The 21,953-nt window shown below is 34.2% G+C and overlaps 2 protein-coding genes across 7 annotated transcripts in view; one reads left to right on the top strand and one right to left on the bottom strand.

Annotated features, from left to right (window-relative positions):
* The window catches only part of LOC126759475 (myosin regulatory light chain sqh), a 135,024-nt gene that overhangs the window by 72,378 nt on the left and 40,693 nt on the right, over positions 1-21,953 (top strand). The gene's annotated exons all lie outside the window — the stretch shown is intronic.
* Positions 1-21,953, bottom strand: part of LOC126759391 (uncharacterized) — a 49,956-nt gene that overhangs the window by 15,970 nt on the left and 12,033 nt on the right. For 5 of the 6 annotated variants that reach the window (XM_050474149.1, XM_050474148.1, XM_050474152.1 and 2 more), the window contains exons 2-11: positions 16,942-17,293; positions 16,664-16,869; positions 13,853-13,897; positions 9,513-9,648; positions 8,029-8,232; positions 4,531-4,779; positions 4,321-4,473; positions 4,120-4,250; positions 983-1,066; positions 189-342 (exon numbers count right to left, since the gene is read on the bottom strand). In XM_050474149.1, coding sequence (XP_050330106.1) covers positions 189-342; positions 983-1,066; positions 4,120-4,250; positions 4,321-4,473; positions 4,531-4,779; positions 8,029-8,232; positions 9,513-9,648; positions 13,853-13,897; positions 16,664-16,869; positions 16,942-17,073 — 1,494 coding nt within the window. In that variant the 5' untranslated portion in view covers positions 17,074-17,293. The remainder of the gene's footprint in view (positions 1-188; positions 343-982; positions 1,067-4,119; positions 4,251-4,320; positions 4,474-4,530; positions 4,780-8,028; positions 8,233-9,512; positions 9,649-13,852; positions 13,898-16,663; positions 16,870-16,941; positions 17,294-21,953) is intronic. The other variant, XM_050474153.1, reaches the window with a different exon arrangement.

The raw sequence follows: 21,953 nt of genomic DNA, 5'->3' as shown, positions 1-21,953 counted from the left end.
AAATTTGAAGCTGTTGTATATCTATATCTTCTACCTTTTTTGTTGTTTTAAGGGAACTTTTAAAATGGGTTCGGCATTTACTATTTAGAGGAACAAGAAACAAACAGTTACTCACATGTTCCTTATGCTCATTGATTTCAAACTAACATAAAATATGGCTCACTTGGTTTATTTATAAATTTACAAACCTTATGATGACGCATGTATGTCTTAGCTCCATCCAGCAAGCGTTCGAATTCCAGGCGGTTAGCATTACGATTAGTTATCACATTTCCAACTTGACCGACAATGGTTGCAAAAATGAAAACTCCAATAAGATAGCTGACAATTGTAAAAATATACCTAGGAGATACATAAAACCACAATGACAGACAAAACGATTAGAAAAAATCACAATAATGCATCAAAGTTTTCGAAAAACACATGACATGAGCAGTATCGAATATCTTCGTAATATCAATAAGTGTTGAAGGCTGTCACAACTTTCGAAAACTTTGATGGCGTTTTTATGAATCAAGAGGTTAAAATAATAACAATTGAAGTGACAAATATATTTCCAAAAAAATCGCGTGGACAGCCCCAACATTATTGATAAACCTATACTGCATATAAGCCTCAATCGCTCACTATGCTGAGGCTTTAACGTAAATATATTCGCATATTCATTGAAAATAATGATGCAGAAATCGATTTTAAGTGAAATCCTGTTTGGAAGACTATTTACGTATCTCCTTACCCAACTAAAATCGGTTTCCATTTTGCCTTGATGTCTAAAAGGAAAACTTTGGTTTTAAAAATCTAAAACATAACGACCACGATTTATTTGCCAAGTTTCAAAAGTTTCAAAAGTTTCAATAAAAAATTACAGTATAGTAAGCGATTGAGTTGTAAGAAAAACTTATGTACGCACATATAGTGCATATGAAAGTATATATGCATAATCAAATATGAGAATATAATTAGAATAGAAGGTATATCATACCCATAATTGGAACCGAATTGCAGTAATCTAGATCGTATACCACGTCTTGGTATAGATCTTGGGCCGTCCACTGAAAAATTTGGTCTTACGATAGAATAAAAAAAACATAATTTATAAAAATAAATGAATTGGTTTCATTAACAACAAGTAATGAGTTAACACTTCACATAACCTAATTATCTGGGTATAAACAAAAAGGTAAATACAATTATGTTGATTACCATTATAAAAATTATTTAAAATTGCATTGCGGGATTTATTGTGATTATTATACCCTCGCAAAATGTTGTTACAGTGTATTAGAGTTTTCTTTACCTACCGGTTTTTTGTAAGACCTAAAGCTAAACGAGATGGATATGGGTATATAAATGATCAGGATGACGAGATTGACTCTATAAGAAGTTTGGTATTGTAGATGGGCGTAATCGGGCCACTGGTACGCCCACAAAATGCCATTAATTGATTTGTAGTAAGAAGTGTTTGAGCATTTTTTAAAAGTTATTTTAATATGATCAGGATAAACCTTATGAAGGTTATGTCAAAACTACCAAAAGTGCTATAACTCACGAAATCAATATGTCAGAATCATAAAATTTCACATCTTAACGGAATCTAAATTTGACGTTAAGCGTGGCGCCGTCCCCCTTTACTGAAATCCTGGATTTCATTAGCCACTAGAAATTTAGTAGCAAGCAAAATCCATACATTTCCATCTTACATTGCGAGTATGGAAGCCTACTTCCCATACGTTTAAATAAGCTAAGCCTCATCCTATCACATCACTCTACTTGGGAAAACTGGTGCACCTAAGAACACCAAAATACTCCGCAAAATGTCCCCACACGACGACACCCCACACCACCAAGCCACAAAAAAGGATTGAGATTTATATTATTATTATTATTGTTTTATATTGTGGGAAGACCTAAATGCCCAGTTCCCTTAGTTTCCTAGTCTGTCTGCAAATTTTTTAAAGATCATACTTAAATAAAATAAAAAATATATACATACTATATTTTATATTAAATCGAGTGTTAATATTAAGTGAGTGGTGTATACTCATCGATTTATTCATCATATATAAAAAGTGTAAATTCAAGGTGACTTTTTTTCATTTTACAGTTTATAAATCGGGAGTCAATATCGTTATTGAAATACAACTTTGCACAGTAATCATAGTATTCACATTTAAGAATTGTCAAAATGGAACTATGGCCCCAAATACCGAGTATCTTGATCTCAGGTGCTATGGCTGACTTTTTTACCGAAAGCATCGGTCAAACTGTGAGGTCTAGTATTGAAATTTGGAGAGAATATTTTTATAAACAATGTATAGAGTATTGTAGTTTTGTTCATATTGTTTGTAAGTCCTAAAACTAAAAGAGTCAGATATAGGGTTATATATACCAAAGTAATCAGGGTGACGAGTGTGTCTGTCTGTCCGTACTCCGTCCGTCCGTCCGTGCATCTTGAGTAAAAATTGAGATATCATGATGAAACTATTCCTTGGCTCCATAAGAAGGTTAAGTTCGAAGATGGGCAAAATCGGCCAACTGCCACGCCCACAAAATGGCGGAAACCGAAAACCTATAAAAACCTATAAAGTGTCATAACTAAGCCATAAATAAAGATATTAAAGTGAAATTTGGCACAAAGGATCGCATTAGGGAGGGGCATATTTGGACGCAATTTTTTTGGAAAAGTGGGCGTGGCCCCGCCCCCTACTAAGTTTTTTATACATATCTCGGAAACTACTATAGCTATGTCAACCAAACTCTATAGAGTCGTTTCCTTCAGGCATTTCCATATACAGTTCAGAACTGGAAGAAATCAGATAATAACCACGCCCACCTCCCATACAAAGGTTATGTTGAAAATCACTAAAAGTACGTTAACCGACTAACAAAAAACGCCAGAAACACTAAATTTTACGGAAGAAATTGCAGAAGGAAGCTGCACCCAGTTTTGGGCGTGGCCTCTATGGACCAAAAACCATATCTCCCCGATTTCAATGAAATTCGGCATATAATATTTTCTTAACACCCTGATGACATGTACGAAATATATGTAGGTGAAATCGGTTCACAACCACGCCTTCTTCCAATATAACGCTATTTTCAATTCCATCTGATGCCTTCTCTGTATAATACGAGTATATACATTAGGAACCAATGATGATAGCGGAAAAATATGTAAATGACGTATAATGAAATCTCGATTATCACTTATGTATAAAATGTTCGGTGACACCCTTCCTTACTTGTTTTATGATAACAGCGTGCTTTTGTACCGAAAGTGCACTAGGCCTCATGTACCCAAAATAAAAATTGTTCGTACATTTCAAACAATATATCCAATATATGATGACATTTCGGTTGCCGTTATACCGTATGTACCGATTAATGTTTAAAATATCTTAGCAAAATTAAGTGAACGTATAATACTGGATATACATTAGTTTATGACAAAAATGTGTGAAATGGGTTCACAAAGGTTATTTCACAAAGCATTTTATTATAAGTAAGTTTATTTCAAGTTTAAAGTTTTTTATTTTAAGTTTACAAGTTTATTTCAACCTGATCAGTGCTCGTCCGCGTGTCGACTGACTGTGTCGTTTTTAAAAAGTTTTCGCTACTCGTTGTTGTGTTGCATGTCACTGTCCGTACGAACGCCCAGTTCTAGGATCCTTTCTTCGCTCCCACATCAATTTAATTTGAAATTGTTTTCGGTTTCTTCGAATAATACATGTTGAATTCCTACGCAACAATTTTTTAATATAAAGATTTGCAACACCTGAAAGCATTTTCCAGCTTTTGCAAATTGCGAGAGTAAAAATGTTCGGTTACACCAGAACTTAGCACATTTTTAAAGGTTTTTGTCTACATTTATGTTAAGTAGTTTTTAAAAATTTTCACATTGTAAAATCTTTACGTTAGACCATATTATATTTTTAATATCATTTTCCGGTTCTTCAATGCAATTCATTAAGATATTTTTTATATGGTATGTCTTCACTACAATCTTTTTGACATGCGTATGAATACGACAAAAAAGTTTGAAACTCGTTTTTCTCGTATGTACATAGCCAATAATAAGTAGAAGTATTTTAAACTTATTATGCTAATTAAAAGCCTTACTCTGCATTTGTTTCGGGGGTTGGTAAATCTCCAATTGTAGTTAAAGTAAGCGTAGACCAATAAAGACTACCTAGATACTTCCTAGTCAATGTCGCGTAATCTCCTGGTCTGTAAGGATATACCCAGTCTCCCTTTATAAAAGAAAAATAAAATCATCAATAAATGAAATTATCTCGCTTTTAACAAATGTATGGTACCAACCTGAAATCCTTCAGCTTCCGATAATAGATAATAAAAACACCCAAACCAATGCGCCAAAATTAAAAGAATATGAATTAAGTTTATAACTCGCCATAAGTTTGGCCAAACCGTCCTACTTTCAACAATGTAATAGAATTTTACACATCGATACACCTAACAAAGAAAGAGCTATACAGTAAAAGTATGGCAATACACATTGACCACACGTACCTTAAAAAATCTTGAAAACCGTAGAAGAGGATTTGCACCGATTTTGAGTTGTATCAAATCCAGGGGAATCAATGATATCATATCCAAGAAGAAATCTCTAGAATGAATGTAATGAAGTGCTAATTTTTTATCATCGTAAACCATCAGTCCTTGTTCGAGATATCCTGTGCGTAGTTGGACAACTATATCGAATACGAAAACAACATCCGTGAGTGTATCACAAACAAACCAAAAAATAGGAACAGCTTGCTGAAAATAAAAATATTAACAAAATACAATGTGGAGAAAAGTTATTATTTTAGGACAAAAAAATTGTATGTAAACGAAATTATTTGCTGATTATTATTAAAAGGACACCTGTAATGGAGCTATGATTACAGTACATCCGAAGATTAATATCTATGATGGGCCGCAATAAAAATAAAGCACTGACTTTGGAATCATACTACAATACATAATTTGATTTTTATAAATATATGCACATACTGTAATACTTTATAATTAACTATGAGACATTTTTTGATCATTAATGTTACTCAATAAAATTTCTTAATTTCCGACCGAGCAGGGTGAGATAAAATCCCTTAAAGGTATGCAGGAATGCCAAGATCGTGCGCAGGGAAATAGAGATAAAACGCGGATAATCCTCGCCGCGTTTCGAAAGGACTGTAAGGCGGTTGTTGGCCTAGTCCCAGGTAAGAAATTTATAGCATTATATGCAAGCCGTATGGGATGACACATGTAGAAAGCACAAGGTAGTAGGGTTGAGGGAGACTATTGAAAGCCTCCATTCTTTCGGTCCGGCGTAATCTAAACCTCGACTTAGATGTCTAAGAGCTTCGGAGCTCAATCAACTGTGAGATGGGTTGATATTATGCACGAAACAAACTTTAGCTCGTATTAAATTGAACCTTTATTTAGCATTACAAACGACCTGTAGCTCTATTTATGGCGTGACAGCCAGTAAGTATCCGTATAACCTTACCTACCAGGTTGTTCAATAAGTTTTGTCGTTTGATAAGAAAAACACATTTTTTTTTTCAAATACACTTTATTATTCAGTATAACCTCCCTGAACATTTATACACTTGCTCCAACGATCCTCCAATCCGTGGATCCCAGCCCTGAAGTGAGAATCCGGAAGGTCTGTAAAATACGCTTCAAAAGCCATTATGATCTCTTCATTTGATGAAAAATGATGATGGAAACAAATGGAAGTCGCTGGGGGCCAAAACTGGCGAATACGGTGGATGCTCCAACAATTCAAATTTAATTCATGGATTTTAGCCATTTTTAAAATGATCTTGTGATACGGTGCATTGTCTGGATGAAAAGGGATTTTTTTCTTCTGCAAACCGGGTCTTTTTTTACGATTTTTTCCTTCAACTGGTCCAAAAGGTTGCAATAATATTCAGAATTAATTGTTTCACCAGTTTGCAAGTAATCCATAAACAAAATTCCTCTCGTGTCCCAAAAAACTGATGCCATAACCTTCTTGGCCGATTTCCGGACACGAACTCGTTTCGAAGCCGAACAACCAGGTTCACACCACTCTTTAGCCTCTTGATTTGATTCATGGTGATAGACCCAAGTCTCATCCATAATGGTGAAACGACGCCCAAAATCCACTTTATCCTTTTTAAAACGCTCCAAATATTGCTGAGAAAGTCACATTCGAATGTGTTTTTGTTCCATTGTTAGCAAATGCGGTCCCCATTGTTTTCTAAAACCCAAAATTTCACTTAAAATATGGCTCACACTGCCTAATGAGATGTGTAGAGCCTCTACTAAATCTCAGTCCATCGACGATCTTCCAAAACCATATCCTGTACTTTCGCTATGATTTCTGGTGTTTATGCGCTTTTTGGACGTCCTTCGACGTGGATCGTCTTCAAAGCTTGTACGACCACGTTTAAATACAGCAACCCATCTTTCTACTGTTCTAATTGTAAGTCAATAATCATTATACACTTTTAACATTCGTTCGTGAATTTCTTTTTGTGCTACACCTTCGAAAAATAATAATTTTATCACTGCACGATATTCAATTTTTTCCATTGTAAAAAAACACTAAATGACTTGTAAACAAAGAATGAGTTGACAGATTGAAATGAAACTTCATATACATTCATATGAAAAGTGTATCAACAAATAAATTTTGCGCTAGTAGCAAAGCCCTCTCTTATCGAACGACAAAACTTATTGAACAATTTGGTAATGTTGCGGAAAAGTTAAAGGCACTCGTTTTATTTTAGGCCACAATCTGCCTTGAAACAGCTAACTTCTTTTGAATTAGTTTCTAAGCCATCATGACCAATGTACTACTTTAAGTATATATATGTACTATATCTTTAAGCTATATAAGTATATACAGTTATTTCCATGGTACTAAATAATTATTACTAAATTTGTTTTTTTTTTATAGAAACTAGTTATTAAGTTAACTAAAAACTTGCGAAAATGGTCATATAAGGAGCGTTCCAAAGTAAACAGGACTTTAAAAAAAAACAGAACAAATCGTTTTTTCGGCAAAATGAATTTATTTTATTCAAAATAGTCGCCTTCTGCTTCGATACAGCTTTTTGCACGGTCCAAAAGCATGAGTGTTTTAGCTCGTTGGCCGGGATGGCCGCCAATATGCCGGTGCCAGCCTTTGGAATAGCCTCTATGTCTGCATAATGCTTTCCTTTCATGGACAAATTCATTTTTCCGAAAACGAAGAAGTCGCACGGTGTCATACCAGGTGAATACGGGGAGTGGTTAATGGTTAAAATGTGATTTTTGGTCAAATAATCGTCCTTCGAATGTCGGTTTCTGAGTAATTTTTGGTTGACGGTCAAATTGTGCGGAACAAACCTGCACATACCTTTCGTAAGCCCAAATGTTCAGTGAAAATGCGATAAATCGATGTTTTGGAGATGTTCAATTCCATTTCCATGAATGTCAATGATTTTGGCTAATTTTTGATGAATTCACGTACAGTTTCGATGGAATTTCCGGTGATCACGGATTTTGTTTGGCCCACATGTTGATCGTCATTTATGTCCTCACTACCACTTTGAAAACGTTGAAACCACTCGTGCACTTTGCTACGGGATAGGCAATCATCGCCATAAACTTGATCATCAATTGAAACGTTTCGGTAAAAATTTTACCAGTTTCAAAACAAAATTTAATGTCGGCTCTTTGTTCGAAGCTCATTTTCGCACAAATAACACAAACATACTGACACTTATAACGCAATAACTTCACTACCAATCAATGAAATGTCATGAAATTCTCACTGGAGAATCGATAAAGATAGCAGATTCTAACGCACCAGTCGACATATATTAAAATATTAAATATTATTCTTGGCACCACCAAGGGGCGCTAGATTGAAAAAAAATCATGTTTACTTTGGAACGCTTTTTGTACATACATCATCCATAAATATTTACATATAAATACATATACATATATGTATTAATGATGCTGCAGTTTATAATAACACTTTACCTGCAATTCAGGAAAACTTTGTCGCACAATAAGAGCCCATAAATTGTATAAAACAGAAACAGTTAGTATCATTAACCAATAGAAATAAAAGTTTTCATCTGGATTAACAACAGATCGCCGCTTTTGCAAAAATCGACGCCGACGTTTTGTACTTTTATTAGATTCTCCAAAGGCGCTCTCCGACCCAGTGTCTTCGACCGTTTCCTGAAATTAAAGATATCGTTATTAATTCATCAATATGAATTACTTCGCTTTGCATCGGACATTTGCTTTGACGGGTATGCTCGATATGGCTTTTGAATTAGTTCGTTCACATCGAGGCGAAACAAAGCAAATCCAAACTAAATGTTGCACAACTCTCATCTTTTAAGGGGGTATTCTGGTGTAGGATTTTGAAAAAATCGATTTTTTTGCATATTTTGAAAGTTTAGATTTATTTTGGAAGGATTTTTCAAAATTCGACTTAGTTTCGGCGACACAGCCGATTTTGTGACGTGGCGTCCGTGTTCACTAGACGCGTTTCTCTCGAAACTACTTTTTTTGAGGTGGTTGACATGATATCTCAAGTTCTACTGAACCGATTTCTTTGAAATTTGTATTCTTTATACAATGCTCTATCGTGTCTGCCTTGGATTTCCAAAAATTTTGATTTGAAGTATTTTTAAAAAATTCGAAAAGGTCGAAAAAATCGGGTAAAAAATTTTTTTTTTCAAGTCGACGCCATTTTTTTTTTTTTTTTTTTTTTTTTTTTTTGAAAATGGTCAACCCGATAACGACATCCTTACTAATGAATCTTCTTGTTTTTGACGATTTGTTTTTTTCTTCTTGCAATTTTTTTATATTATTAAAATGTCAATAAAAAACATATAAAAAAATGGATAGTAAAAATGTTTTTCATTTTTTTTATCTTAGTTTAAAAAATGCCTAAAATTCATGAGGCTAGACCAGAATACCCCCTTAATTAGAGAGACGCATAGAAAGCAAAGTTTTCAAACTGACACACCCTTTGCTTTCTGCGCTTCGTTATCTAAGTAGGAATTGTCAAGCAAAACGAAGAAAGTTTTATGTGAATCGGTCATAATTCCCAAAGGAGTGACTTGAAAGAAAAATGCATTGTAAGTTTGTAATGCCACGATCGAAAGAAGCTTTATTTACAATTACTGTTTAGGATTATTTACGTTAGCTTTAAGTTTATTTTCTAATAATATAAGTCTGATTTAGCAATACTGTCTTCTCTAAGCTTTCTATTTGTTATCTTTCTTTTATCATTCATTTATGTTTGTTTTTATCTTTGTTTATTCATATTTAAAAGTTAGGGTCTTTTAAATTTCGTTTCCGTTTAGTTTGAGTCTTATGGCGAGTGAACGAAATCAAAAATACATGGTATGTTAATTGCATTTTATTTTACAGATGTAAAAGTTCGTAAACTTCGTACTTATGTATATATGTGACAGAAGAAAGCAAAAGCTAATTCTAATTGTTACCTGAGTTTCTGGAATTTGCCGCGTAGAGAATCGCTTTAAAAAGGAGTCCTCCCGTTTTAATGGTGGCTTTTTCTGTATCGCTGATGATATTTGGACAGTTGTTCTGAGCTTCATCCATCGCTGATTGGATCGATTCCTATTTTTTCAAATATTATTCTGTAGTGTTCTTAGAGTTAAAATTACATAATCACTGCTAAAATATACACATACATGTGTATATATGAATATAATTAAGTCTGAATATGCAAAATTAAAAATTAATTAAATTTAAGCAAAAACCGCACTTCATACTTTACAATTTCATTATAGCCTTATAAATTCTATTCAAATATTCAACTATTTCAAATGCGTCTTTCTCCGATTTATAATAAACTAACAGCCCGCCCTGGCTTCACACGGGGATTAAACAATCATTTCAAAAGTTATAAATTTGTATACACTGGGAGAGTATATAATAAATGTGACTGACAGTACTACCAACCTAAAAAAAAATAATTCTCCAAATCCTTCGACGCGCGCAGTTTAAATTCAAATGTCACCTTATTTTTTGGGCACTTTCTCGTTTTTGCGTTTGGTCCTTAAAAATTAGTTAAATGAAGGAAATACGGATATGAAAGTATATTTTTTTGTATTATTATTTTTTTTTTATTTTTGTAAAAAGGCCTTTCTATATTTTTCTTTCTCTGCTCCTGAAAAATAATTTAGAGTTTCCCTGTAAACGATATTTGGTGTTAATTTATTTTGTGGCAGCAATATAAATTGATTTTCAGGACCCGCTTTGAAAACAGACCAACATACAATTGGCCATGAGTAAAATATTCTTTTCGTAGGTCAATCCCTAATAATTCGAAAGTTTGGCCTTGGGTCTTGTTTGTAGTTGGAGCGAAAGATGTTTTAACTGGTAATTTAAGCCGTTTAAATGGGATTGGCAGATTAGTTGGGATCATCGCAATCCTCGATATATGAGCTAGTTGACCAGCTTCTGGGCCGGTGATAACGGTTGCTATTAAATTAAATTGTCCTTCAGTTCCATAATAAGCAGCCTTGTCCCGGTTGCACATGCTTGAAGGACTTAAATTCCTCAAAAGCATAATTGGAATTCCTTCCCCAAGTTTAAGTAGTTGCTGTGGATATTCACCATCAGTGATTCCATGAAGATGAGCTCTCATAGTCTGTCGGAAATCTCCAGCAAATACAAAAGTTATCCCACCTATGAGAGCAAAGGAATGTCTAAGGTCTTTTAATGTTCTGTCCACGGCCTCTATATGTGCTTTATAGCTCATGGTGCATTCATCCTACATAATCACTGAGACGTCTTGCAATAGTTAACCAAGAGGCCCATTTTTGCGGATAGAACATATCGATTGCTATTCAAGATTTATGGATAACGGAAGTTTAAAAGATGAATGAATAGTTTTCATCCTTTAAAAAGGTTGCAGCAATGCTGCTACTGTAAAACATGGCGGTGGAGGGGTAATTTTGTGGGGTTGTATGTCCGCTGCAGGTGTCGGTGAGCTGGAATTCATAGACGGCATTATGGACAAGAAATATTATATGGAAATTCGGAAGAGAAATGTAAAAAAAAGTACCGAAAAGTTGAAATTGCCAGAGTCATTCACATGTCAACACGATAATGACCCGAAGCATACGGCTTATGATGTACGCATATGGCTGGCACATCACATAAAACATACATTACCGCATCCCCCTCCATCGCCCGATCTTAACCCAATAGAACATTTGTGGGAAGAGCTAGATAGGCGCGTTAAGAAGCGAGCAATATCAACAAAAGCTGAGTTGAAGGTGGCACTAATGGAGGAATGGCAGAATATTGGCGCAGAAACGACACAAAAATTGTGGCTGGAAGCAGTTATCAAGCAAAAGGGCTTGGCCACAAAATATTAATTTTATATATAGTTTACTACTTTGTCATTGTTTTTTTTTTTGTATTTTTATGGAGTGAACCTTTTATGAACTTTTGTTTCGCTAAAATTAGCACTTTTTTCTTTTTATAACTACTATTAAATAAATATAAGAGATAATTAAATGAATTAAAGGAAATATAACTGATAATTACTCGTCCTAACTAAGGATTTTTATTTGGTATACAAAATTTATTTTATACGTGATAAAAAACAGTGCTAAAGTCAAGGTATCTTGCTGTGCCAATACTTTTGTTCATCACTGTATATGTTTTACACTTATATTTTTAACTTTTAATTAATAATTTAAATTTAAAAACGGACACGCTGATCATTTAAATACTATATATTTTATAGAGTCTCCCACGTTTTCTGGGAGCCATCGTGTGTAACCGCGGCAAATTTAATATACCCTGTTCAGAGTATAAAAATGGTGCGAAAGATTTCAACATTCATTGGTTTAGTATCTTACTAACTTATATTTTAGGCCGCAGACTCCCTTGGTCTCAATAGTATTTTTCTTCACATTCGAGATATCAGTATTAATATAATCAACCTAATTAATGAGATACATATATCGGGTGATTTTTTAAGAGTTTGATAACTTTTTAAAAAAAAAAACGCATAAAATTTGCAAAATCTCATCGGTTCTTTATTTGAAACGTTAGATTGGTTCATGACATTTACTTTTTGAAGATAATTTCATTTAAATGTTGACTCATGTGGTTTCAACAAGATGGCGCTACATGCCACACAGCTCGCGATTCTATGGCCATTTTGAGGGAAAACTTCGGAGAACAATTCATCTCAAGAAATGGACCCGTAAGTTGGCCACCAAGATCATGCGATTTAACGCCTTTAGACTATTTTTTGTGGGGCTACGTCAAGTCTAAAGTCTACAGAAATAAGCCAGCAACTATTCCAGCTTTGGAAGACAACATTTCCGAAGAAATTCGGGCTATTCCGGTCGAAAAGTTGCCCAAAATTGGACTTTCCGAATGGACCACCTAAGACGCAGCCGCGGTCAACATTTAAATGAAATTATCTTCAAAAAGTAAATGTCATGAACCAATCTAACGTTTCAAATAAAGAACCGATGAGATTTTGCTCTTAAAAAATCACCCGATATGTACATTTGCGATATAAACTCAACCAAGAAGGCTAGATTCATCCTAAGCAATTTTCAGGTTCAGGTTTTCGATTAATGACGTTTTGTAGGCGTAGCAATAGTTCGATTCTGCCTCTCCTCATAGTGAAAGGAAACGCAAGTTACAACTTGCACAGATGGACAGACGGGCAGACGGTCCCTTGGATTTCAACTTGTCTCATCATCCTGAACTTTATATATTCATATCTATCTCGATTAGTTTTAGATGATACAAAGAACCGTTAGGTGAACAAAACTATTATTCTCTGCAGCAACATGTTGAAAGAGTATATAAAAATGTAATGAAATATAAAAATTAAATAATATTCATAAATACGTTATTAAAAATTTAGTTGTAATAAAATCGAATAGAGCTTGCGTTTTTAAAGATTTTATCGGATGTTACATGTATAATTCTTGTGAGACAGCAATTTATCTGAGAAGCCTGGCGAAAAAATATATGTACATCAATAGAGAAGAGAAGACCTGACTTTCATCCACGACAGTCGGATCTAAGTAACCGAAACGCACCCGGATTATTATCCGGACACGGACTGTCAACTCGGCACCATTCCTCGAAATTCCTTCAGGAAAGTTTTTGCCGCTACAACAACAACAATAACCTGAATAATACTATAGGTAATAAATGATAAATAAATTACCATTGGAGCGAAGTGAACCACCAATAAAATTGAGACGAGTGTCGAAGTTATCAGCTATTCTAACTTCTGAGAACATCACAAAAATCCAACTGACGTTCTTATGGACAACTGTAAGTGTTATAATATTAGTCCGAAAAGAATTCAAGTATTGACTACTCTTCCGTTGGATTGGACTATAAATATGAGATGACGCGAATTCAAAGTCTCGAGAAAAATAGTACAAGCGGCTAAAAATGTTATTTATATAAAAAACAATACACTTATTTACCCGGCTCATTTGTTTAATATAAATAAAAATAAAATTAACAGATTAAAGAATGAACTTACAACGCTTAACTGATAAAAATAAACTTAATTATTAACTGAAAAGTTTGGCGATATATTTTATTATAAAATATGTTCATGGACTTAATTTGTATGTTCAAGTGGACAATACGGGGTCCACTTGACTTGATCTTGCTCATTATATTCTGTAGAAACATATTTCGAGACATTATTTTGATTTTGACTAAGACAAAATCTAACCAAATCAATAAAGGCTTTTATATAAATATAAAAATATCAATTATATTTATTAACAAATTTTTAGTTGTTATCGAAAATACTTACCAGTCAGCATCCAGGTCCAAATTTTTTTCGCTGATATCTGATTTGCTGGAATAATAATACAAATTTTCTCGTGTATTATTTTTATTATATTAAATCAAAATAATATATGTACATAATATATTCATATACATATAATATATGTTCAATTTATAGTGAGGAAAGTTTGATCGCCATTCAATTGAGAGTGTCCAGAAACGATTTTTTTACATATGGCTCAAACAGCTCACGACTTCCGGTCTTAGACCAAGTATCCTCTGGGTAGCCAAAGAACATCCGTTTGCAAGCGAGCTAAAGAAAGAAGACCACCTTAGGGTTGTGCTTTGGGTTCGAGACCCGCCACGTAAATACGCATTCAATGAAAAGGAAGAAAAATAACTCTTGCCAACAGATGCTACTTCGGACTGAGTAGGCAATTGAGAATTGGTATTTAAGTATGCTTTGCCCAATCCACAAAAAAGGAGACCCCACAATCAGCGCCAACTGCCGTGGGATAAGCTCCTCAACGTCGCATATAAGGTTCCATCGAGTGTATTGTGTGAAAGATTAAAGCCCACCGTCAAATAACTAATTGGACCTTATCAGTGTACCTATAGGCCTGGAAAATCAACCCGAAATTCACCATATGCCACATCTTGGAAAAGACCCGTGAAAAGAGAATGGACACACACCACCTCTTCGTCGATTTCAAAGCTGATTTTGACAGCATAAAAAGAAGCTGCCTGCCGCGATGACTAAGTTTGGTATCTCCGTAAAACTAATATGGCTGTGTAAACTGACGTTGAGCAACACAAAAAGCTTTGTCAGGATATATCTTGCCAACAGGTACTACTTCGGACTAAGTAGAAGTAAAGTCCTCTCTTGACGAACAAAAACAAAACTCGATAAGTCACTCAATATTATTCCAGTCCTGCTATGTGGTGCAGAGGCATGGACGATGACAACATCTGTTGAGTCGACGTTACGAGTTTTCGAGAGAAAGGTTCTGCGGAAGATTTATGGAGATATACGACGACATTTAAATAGTTCAGCGAACCGCTTACGCGATTATAGCCGAGTTAACAACAGCGCGCCAGTCGTTTCTTCTTTTCACTACGTGGCGCCAATTGGATATTCCAAGCGAAGCCAGGTCCTTCTCCACCTGGTCCTTCCAACGGAGTGGAGGTCTTCCTCTTGCTCTGTTTCAGAACTGGAGTGTTTTCGTCCATTCGGACAACATGACCTAGCCAGCGTAGCCGCTGTCTTTTAATTCGCTGAACTATGTCAATGTCGTCGTATATCTCGTACAGCTCATCGTTCCATCGAGTGCGATATTCGCCGTGGCCAACGCGCAAAGGACCATAAATCTTTCGCAGAACCTTTCTCTCGAAAACTCGCAACGTCGACTCATCAGTTGTTGTCATCGTCCAAGCCTCTGCACCAATCAGAACAATAGATTTCATAGATTTTTTATTACATACCATCTATGAAAATTCCATAAAGCTTTACTTAAAAAGCCGAATATCTCGAGAAGTATTAATAAAAGCGATTTTGCCCTCGGACCTTTTAAATAAAATTTTCTACAAGTTTGTCATATACATTTTTCAATAGCTCTTACGCTTTACGAGATATGTACAAAAAAATGGGAATTTCGTGGAAAAATCAGGTTTAGAGTCCCTTACTACCTCGCCGGTGTGAGTTTCGCCTTTGTCGCAATGGGCACTTTTGTAGAGTGTTCAATTCTGAGGAATATGTGTCTGAAGTAAAAGCGAGGTCATAAATTGCCTCTGAGCTATAGAAATTTAAATATAAAAATTCACGATTTTCAATGGAAAATTTTTACATGCCTTTGTCCAGTCCTTAGTGTTAATATTAAGAGCCCAAATTTTCAGGAAACTTTTTTATGGTATCTCCAAAGGAATTTCATGAGGGGATTGAAAAAAATTAATAGTTAAAAAAAAAACACACAAATATACATACATTTGTGGTATGTACTTGTATGTACTCGATGGAATTTCAATTATACATACATATGTATTTGAAATAGAACACACGTGCACGAGTAAATCAGTGTTTAAGGGATGATTTACAAACCGAACGCTGTCGATCATTTCAATCATTGAAGCATGAGTATGCATCATTTCGGATATTTTCTGCTAATGCGAACGTTCATAAACAAATCATGTATAAGCTGATCGCTAGTGATTCAAAGTTGTTCTCTATCGCCGAACTGATTCAGAATCAGAATCAGAGTAACGGATCAATACCCGATTATGAACAAACATTTATTACTCGTTGCAGTTCTCTGGTGCAGACCCATTTAAATATGTACAAATACAGATTATATCTGGAACGATTCCTAAACTTTACTAGCCTGCCACCACCTCCCTGTAGTGGAATCGCCCCTGCTGGATAACACATTCTTCTGTTACTTGGCCATACTGGTCCAAGTCGAAAAATCTACACCTCTCATACAATATTTGATGATACTGACATCTGCCAGTTGGTTGAGACATTCGATACGAGAACGATCCTGCGCGCAACCTATTCGTGATTTCACTAGACACCACTACGAATCCTCTTCGTTCAGGAGACAAAACCTTGATGCATTTCTAAATTTCCTAGCCAAAGGAAACCACTATCAGTATTGATTGGAAAGGACTTTCTTATCGACTTCAGTTTCAATAGAAATTTGCGCCGTCTATGATCATATCTGGTTATGATTTCAATAGTTTCAGCGTAATTTTTAATCGTATTGACAAATTCATCGTTCGAAAAGCAATCAGTGACTATACCCATTATTATAACTACCCATCCATGATTTAATTTACTTACTTTTGTGTGGAACTTTTAAAGTCGGAATAATGAGCATTACTATCATTATCATTGATACTTCCATGTTGTTGCGTTTTTCTTATAGTGCCAGTTCGTTCCCGCTCGGAGCTACTCGTACCAGATGGGCTCACGATATCTGTGTCACTATTGCATTCGATTCCATGGCGATCTTTGGAGACTGACATTGCGTTTTCGGCCGGGTCCGCCTGCAACAAACAATATAAAACTATTGTTACATACATTCTATGAAAAGGTATTTAGTAAGTATGTTGACATACCATTTGTAAGACAGCAGAAGAAGAAACCGCCGCACCTGTGCTGCCGTAGTTGAGTTGCGAATGGTAACCGCTCGAAAGAATTTTTTTGTGTGCTGATGCGTGCGCGCGATACGCACTCACACTCAATTTCATTGTGACATGAATGCAAGTTCAACATAACAATATTAAATTTAATTATTAAACGGCAATTTCGCCGAAATAAATTGATTCTGCAAACCAAATACATATGTTGTACAGCCAAACAGTTTTGTGGTGAAGCTACAATAATTGGCAGTTACTTATTTCTTCTGCAACATATAATAGTGCACAGTTTTTATACATAAGGCCTCTTACAATGATGGATGAACCGCTCCTGTAACAAAATAAGAAACATTAAAATACATATATATTTTAGATACACGAACCAAACTTCTATTATATCTTTATATACACATGTACAAACACTGCACTTTATCAGGTCGGTACATTTAAGGTTGCAAATGTACCAAACCATTTCTGTCAAAACAAAAGATGTTACAATTCTAAAAGTATTATCGATTATTAACGAAACTATTTTCTACTAAATAGAACAACAGCAAGTCAGAGATAGCCTTAAATGTGCTCCGGGGCAAAATGTAATCTTGTTTTTTTTTTGTGAAACCTTAAGCTGTCTTTTTTCTTTAGTTTTAATAGATTTAAATATGGAAAAGTAGTAGCAGATTTAACTCGTAAGTAACGCTCTTTTTAATAATGACAAGAAATTTATAGTAGAAAATAAGTGAAGTATGGCAGATGTTCGAAGCGGTTCATATGTACATATGTGCAAAATGTAATATTTTTAAATTAAAAATTTCATTCAAAACATCGTTGACAAATTTAAGACACATGTCAAAAATAGGCATTTACAGTGGAACTACCCGCCCAATATTTTCTACGTCGTCTACAAATGATAATATTTTTAAATGCGAATGTTAAAAACATATCTCTTTATATAAGTTTAGTCGTTTTAAGAAGTAATCAGAAGCTGTAACTGCTTAAGGAATTTAAATTTTAAATTTTGAAAGCGTATGTGAAGAATTTCAAAACAAATATAGAGTACAAAAGACTTTATATTGGGTTGTCAAAAAAGTCTTAAGGTATTTTTATTGAATTTTTTTTTTATTGAAATTGAAATGAATTTTTGATGACTCATGCCCAGCTCTTGACCGATGCTACGGCTGCTACTATGCCGGTCTCTTTCGACCAATTCAGCAATTTTATCGCAATTTTCGACGACAGGCCTTCCGGTGCGTGGCGCATCTTCGACCACCTCTACACCAGAACGAAAACGTTGAAACCATCGTTGTGCGGTGGAAATAGAAACTGTATCGGATCCATAAACTGCACAAATTTTATTGGGGGCTTGAGATGCATTTTTGCCTTTATCGTAGTAGTACTGTAAAATATGCCGTATTTTCTCTTTATTTTGCACGATATTTGCGACGCTATTAACTCACGAACGACTTAAAAGAAACGACAATCAATCAAACAAGTATTCGCGCGTGAAATGAGCTTTCCAAAAAGGTGTAGCATGACCCGATGCGACGAATAAAACTAGAACTACGCGCTTTCAGCGCCAACTAGCGAAAATACCGCAAGACTTTTTTAACATACTAATATTTTCATTGATTTAAAAATAGCAATCACTGAAATCACAAACCAAACACAACATGTAACATAAAAGTAAACATAAGGTTGACACAAAGTTCAATCATAATTTGAGATTAGTGCATAATAGTTGACAAATATTATCGATGCATTGCACAGAACAATGCAAGATTTAAACGGTTTTCTTAGTCCAATAAGATTAACGGAAGTTTAAACAATCGTTCTTATGGTGAAGTATTGAAACTATATGATTGAACAACATTTTCTGAACAATTGCTAGATATTGGGAATGATAGAATAGAACTGCAACCAAATATGCAACGCATTAAACTACGCATTGCCAGACAATTTCTGTACTGCAATTCACAAATTGAAAGTACTTTTCCTGGAAATAAAAAAGATATGCCTTGGATCATAACTTTCTTAGTAATCGGGTCACCATAGCCGCCACAAATGAAGAAGATGGCGAAATTAATTTCCAGATAGAACACTGTTGCCAAGCGATGCCTGTAAATCTATCGTTACTGTTAGTGATGAAAATGAAAACGTCTATTTTAAAATAGTATTTCAAAATTCTCTAGATATACCCTCAATGTCTGAATATGTGAGTTATTGTTCGGTTGAACATTGGTTCACGTATTATTTCTCAGCATAATTTCAATCAACCTATATAATGCAATGCAACGATACACGTTAGTAATCAAAAAGATCACAGGAAATATTAGTGAAGCAACTACTTTAAAACGGAGTGACGGTCCTGTTGCCACCGATTTTTACAGTAGTATTGGAAAACTATCAAATCTATTTGAGCTCGACCAAGAATAGCATCCAACTATTAATATAATTGTTTAAAATTAAGAATGATCTACTATAGATACTTCATTAAATGTTATCAATAATTATTATGTTTAATTATTACAAATTACGATAATGTCTTCGTCTGAGCTTATCTTTTCCTTACTTGTTACTCATAGTTTATAATGAGAGGAAATATTTATAACGTCCGTTATTTAACCTCCGGATAAGTAAATGTATAAACTTCGATATTTTATTTTAATACCGAAAGACACTTTTTTAACTCGATCACTCTTGAAAGACGTATTGTCTCAAAATCGATGAATTCACACAAAATTACACAACCTGAACAAGTGAATCTGCTATCTTTAATGATGGTCCAGTGAGAATTTCATGACATATCATTAATTGGAAGTGAAGTTATTGCGTTTTAAGTGTCAGTATGTTTGTGTTACCGAAACGTTTCAATTGATGAACAAGTTTATGGCGATGATTGCCTATCCCGTAGCAGAGTGCACGAGTGGTTTCAACGTTTTCAAAGTGGTAGTGAGGACATAAATGACGATCAACATGTGGGCCAAACAAAATCCGTGATCACCGGAAATTCCATCGAAACTGTGCGTGAATTCATCAAAAATCAGGCGAAATCATCATGAAATTCATGGAAATGGAATTAAACATGGCACTTTGACCTAACATTTAGACTTACGCACAAATTGACTGACGACCAAAAATTGCTCAGAATCCAACATTCGAATGACGCTTGTGACCGATTATTTGACCAAAAATCACATTTTAATGTAAGAATATATTGTGTTCTACTCAAATGGCTAAAGGCAATTGAATCAGCATATCTCTGTCGTCCAATTTAACTGACAGTAGATAATCTTATGATTGACAAAATTACATGCTTTCAGCTACAATATAATGCATTAATACATATGTACATTAGGGTGATTCAAAAAAAATTTTTTTTTTTTTCAATTGGTACTCGCAAAAATAGGTTCCTAGACACCTCTAAGAAAGCCTCTCCAAATATGAGTTTTTAATTGTAACGGAAAGGTCCTCCGCCTAACGGTTTTCTATTTTTTCTTATTATCAGATAGAAAAATTTATATCTCGCTTCCAACTACTTGAAAAAATATCTTGTTAATTAGGTTTTGTAGGAAATTGAATGCTCTAAAATATGGTCTCTTATGATTTTTTCGTAAACCCAACCGTTTAAAAGATATTAACGGTTGAAATTTGACTATTTTTGGAAAAATTCTTTATTTCTTATTAATTTTATAACTCAATGAAAAAAATTATTATGAATGATGAAACACATAGTTTTGTAGGAAATTTACTGCTCTATAAAAATGGTCTACTATGATATTTCGATTAAGTTAAGCGTTTACGAAATATTCATCGTCAAACATCAATGCATATTAGGGTGGATCAAAAAAAAATTTTTTTTTTTCGTTTGGTACTCTGAAAAATAGGTTCCTAGACATCTCTAAGCCTCTCCAAAAAAATAAACAATAAAATTAATAAGAAATAAAGAATTTTTCCAAAAATAGTCAAATTTCAACCGTTAATACCGGTGGAGTTGAAAACCGTGATAGAGGTATTAATACGGCGATTGCAGAAACATAAAAACCAAGTTGAATCGGTATGTAATTCATTCGTACAATGATAATAAAAATAAATAACAACCATTTAGTTTGAGGTTTACACTCTTGAATCAGGAGTCCTGCTTGTTTATATGTATATGATGATTTAGCTTACAATATTTATTTGATTATTTCAACATCAGCCGATTTTTGCTGTTTCGTTACTCTCTTTTCCCTACACCGACACCTTTATATTTAATAGAAAGTTCTCTTCCAATTTAATTTTCGTTTTGCCGATCCTCGTGCTAACAGGCGGTCTAAAAATAGTTTTATAAATGATCAACCAAAAACCTTTTTTATTTCAGCATTAGCAAGTAATCGCAGAAAAAAAATTGCTGAGATTTAGTTTTTTTTTTCAATTTGTTATAATTATTTTACAAATTACTCTTTATTATAATACGCTCCAATGCCCTCAGAACATCATTTATATTGGTAGCAATGGTTAAAAAATTTCATTTATTTTTCAAAATTTATTTTAAATGATATTTTAAAAGGATCAAATTTTTTTTGACATACTACTCTATAGTATGAACTGTTGTGCTGTAGACCAAATAATTTATTTTAACCGCTAGTGCTTTTAATTTAATTTAATATTATTACTTTTATCATGTGTAACAAACCCGAAAGGCATCGGAATAAAGATAATCACTTTAATTTGTCTGCTACTTTTATACTAATAAGAAAGTAAGAAGACGGATAGAATCTTCAGTAATATTCAGTCTGCCAAATACAAAATACAAGGTCAGTAAGTTATAAATGAATGAAAATTGTGCGTAACTATGACGAAAGCTCTATAGTGGATATATAGTAAAAGCAGTGCATTTTAATGTGCAAGTGACTATAGCCATTTACATGTATTTTAGCACCTTGGAGGGCTTTTGGATAGCTACAGATGTAATTTTTGCCCATTCTTCTAGCCAAACCAAACTAAATCAACTT

Source organism: Bactrocera neohumeralis, chromosome 5, assembly GCF_024586455.1.
Source record: "Bactrocera neohumeralis isolate Rockhampton chromosome 5, APGP_CSIRO_Bneo_wtdbg2-racon-allhic-juicebox.fasta_v2, whole genome shotgun sequence".
In the NCBI taxonomy this organism is placed as follows: domain Eukaryota; kingdom Metazoa; phylum Arthropoda; class Insecta; order Diptera; family Tephritidae; genus Bactrocera; species Bactrocera neohumeralis.
The sequence above is the reverse complement of the archived record's forward strand: the minus strand, read 5'-3'. Positions and strand labels throughout refer to the sequence as shown.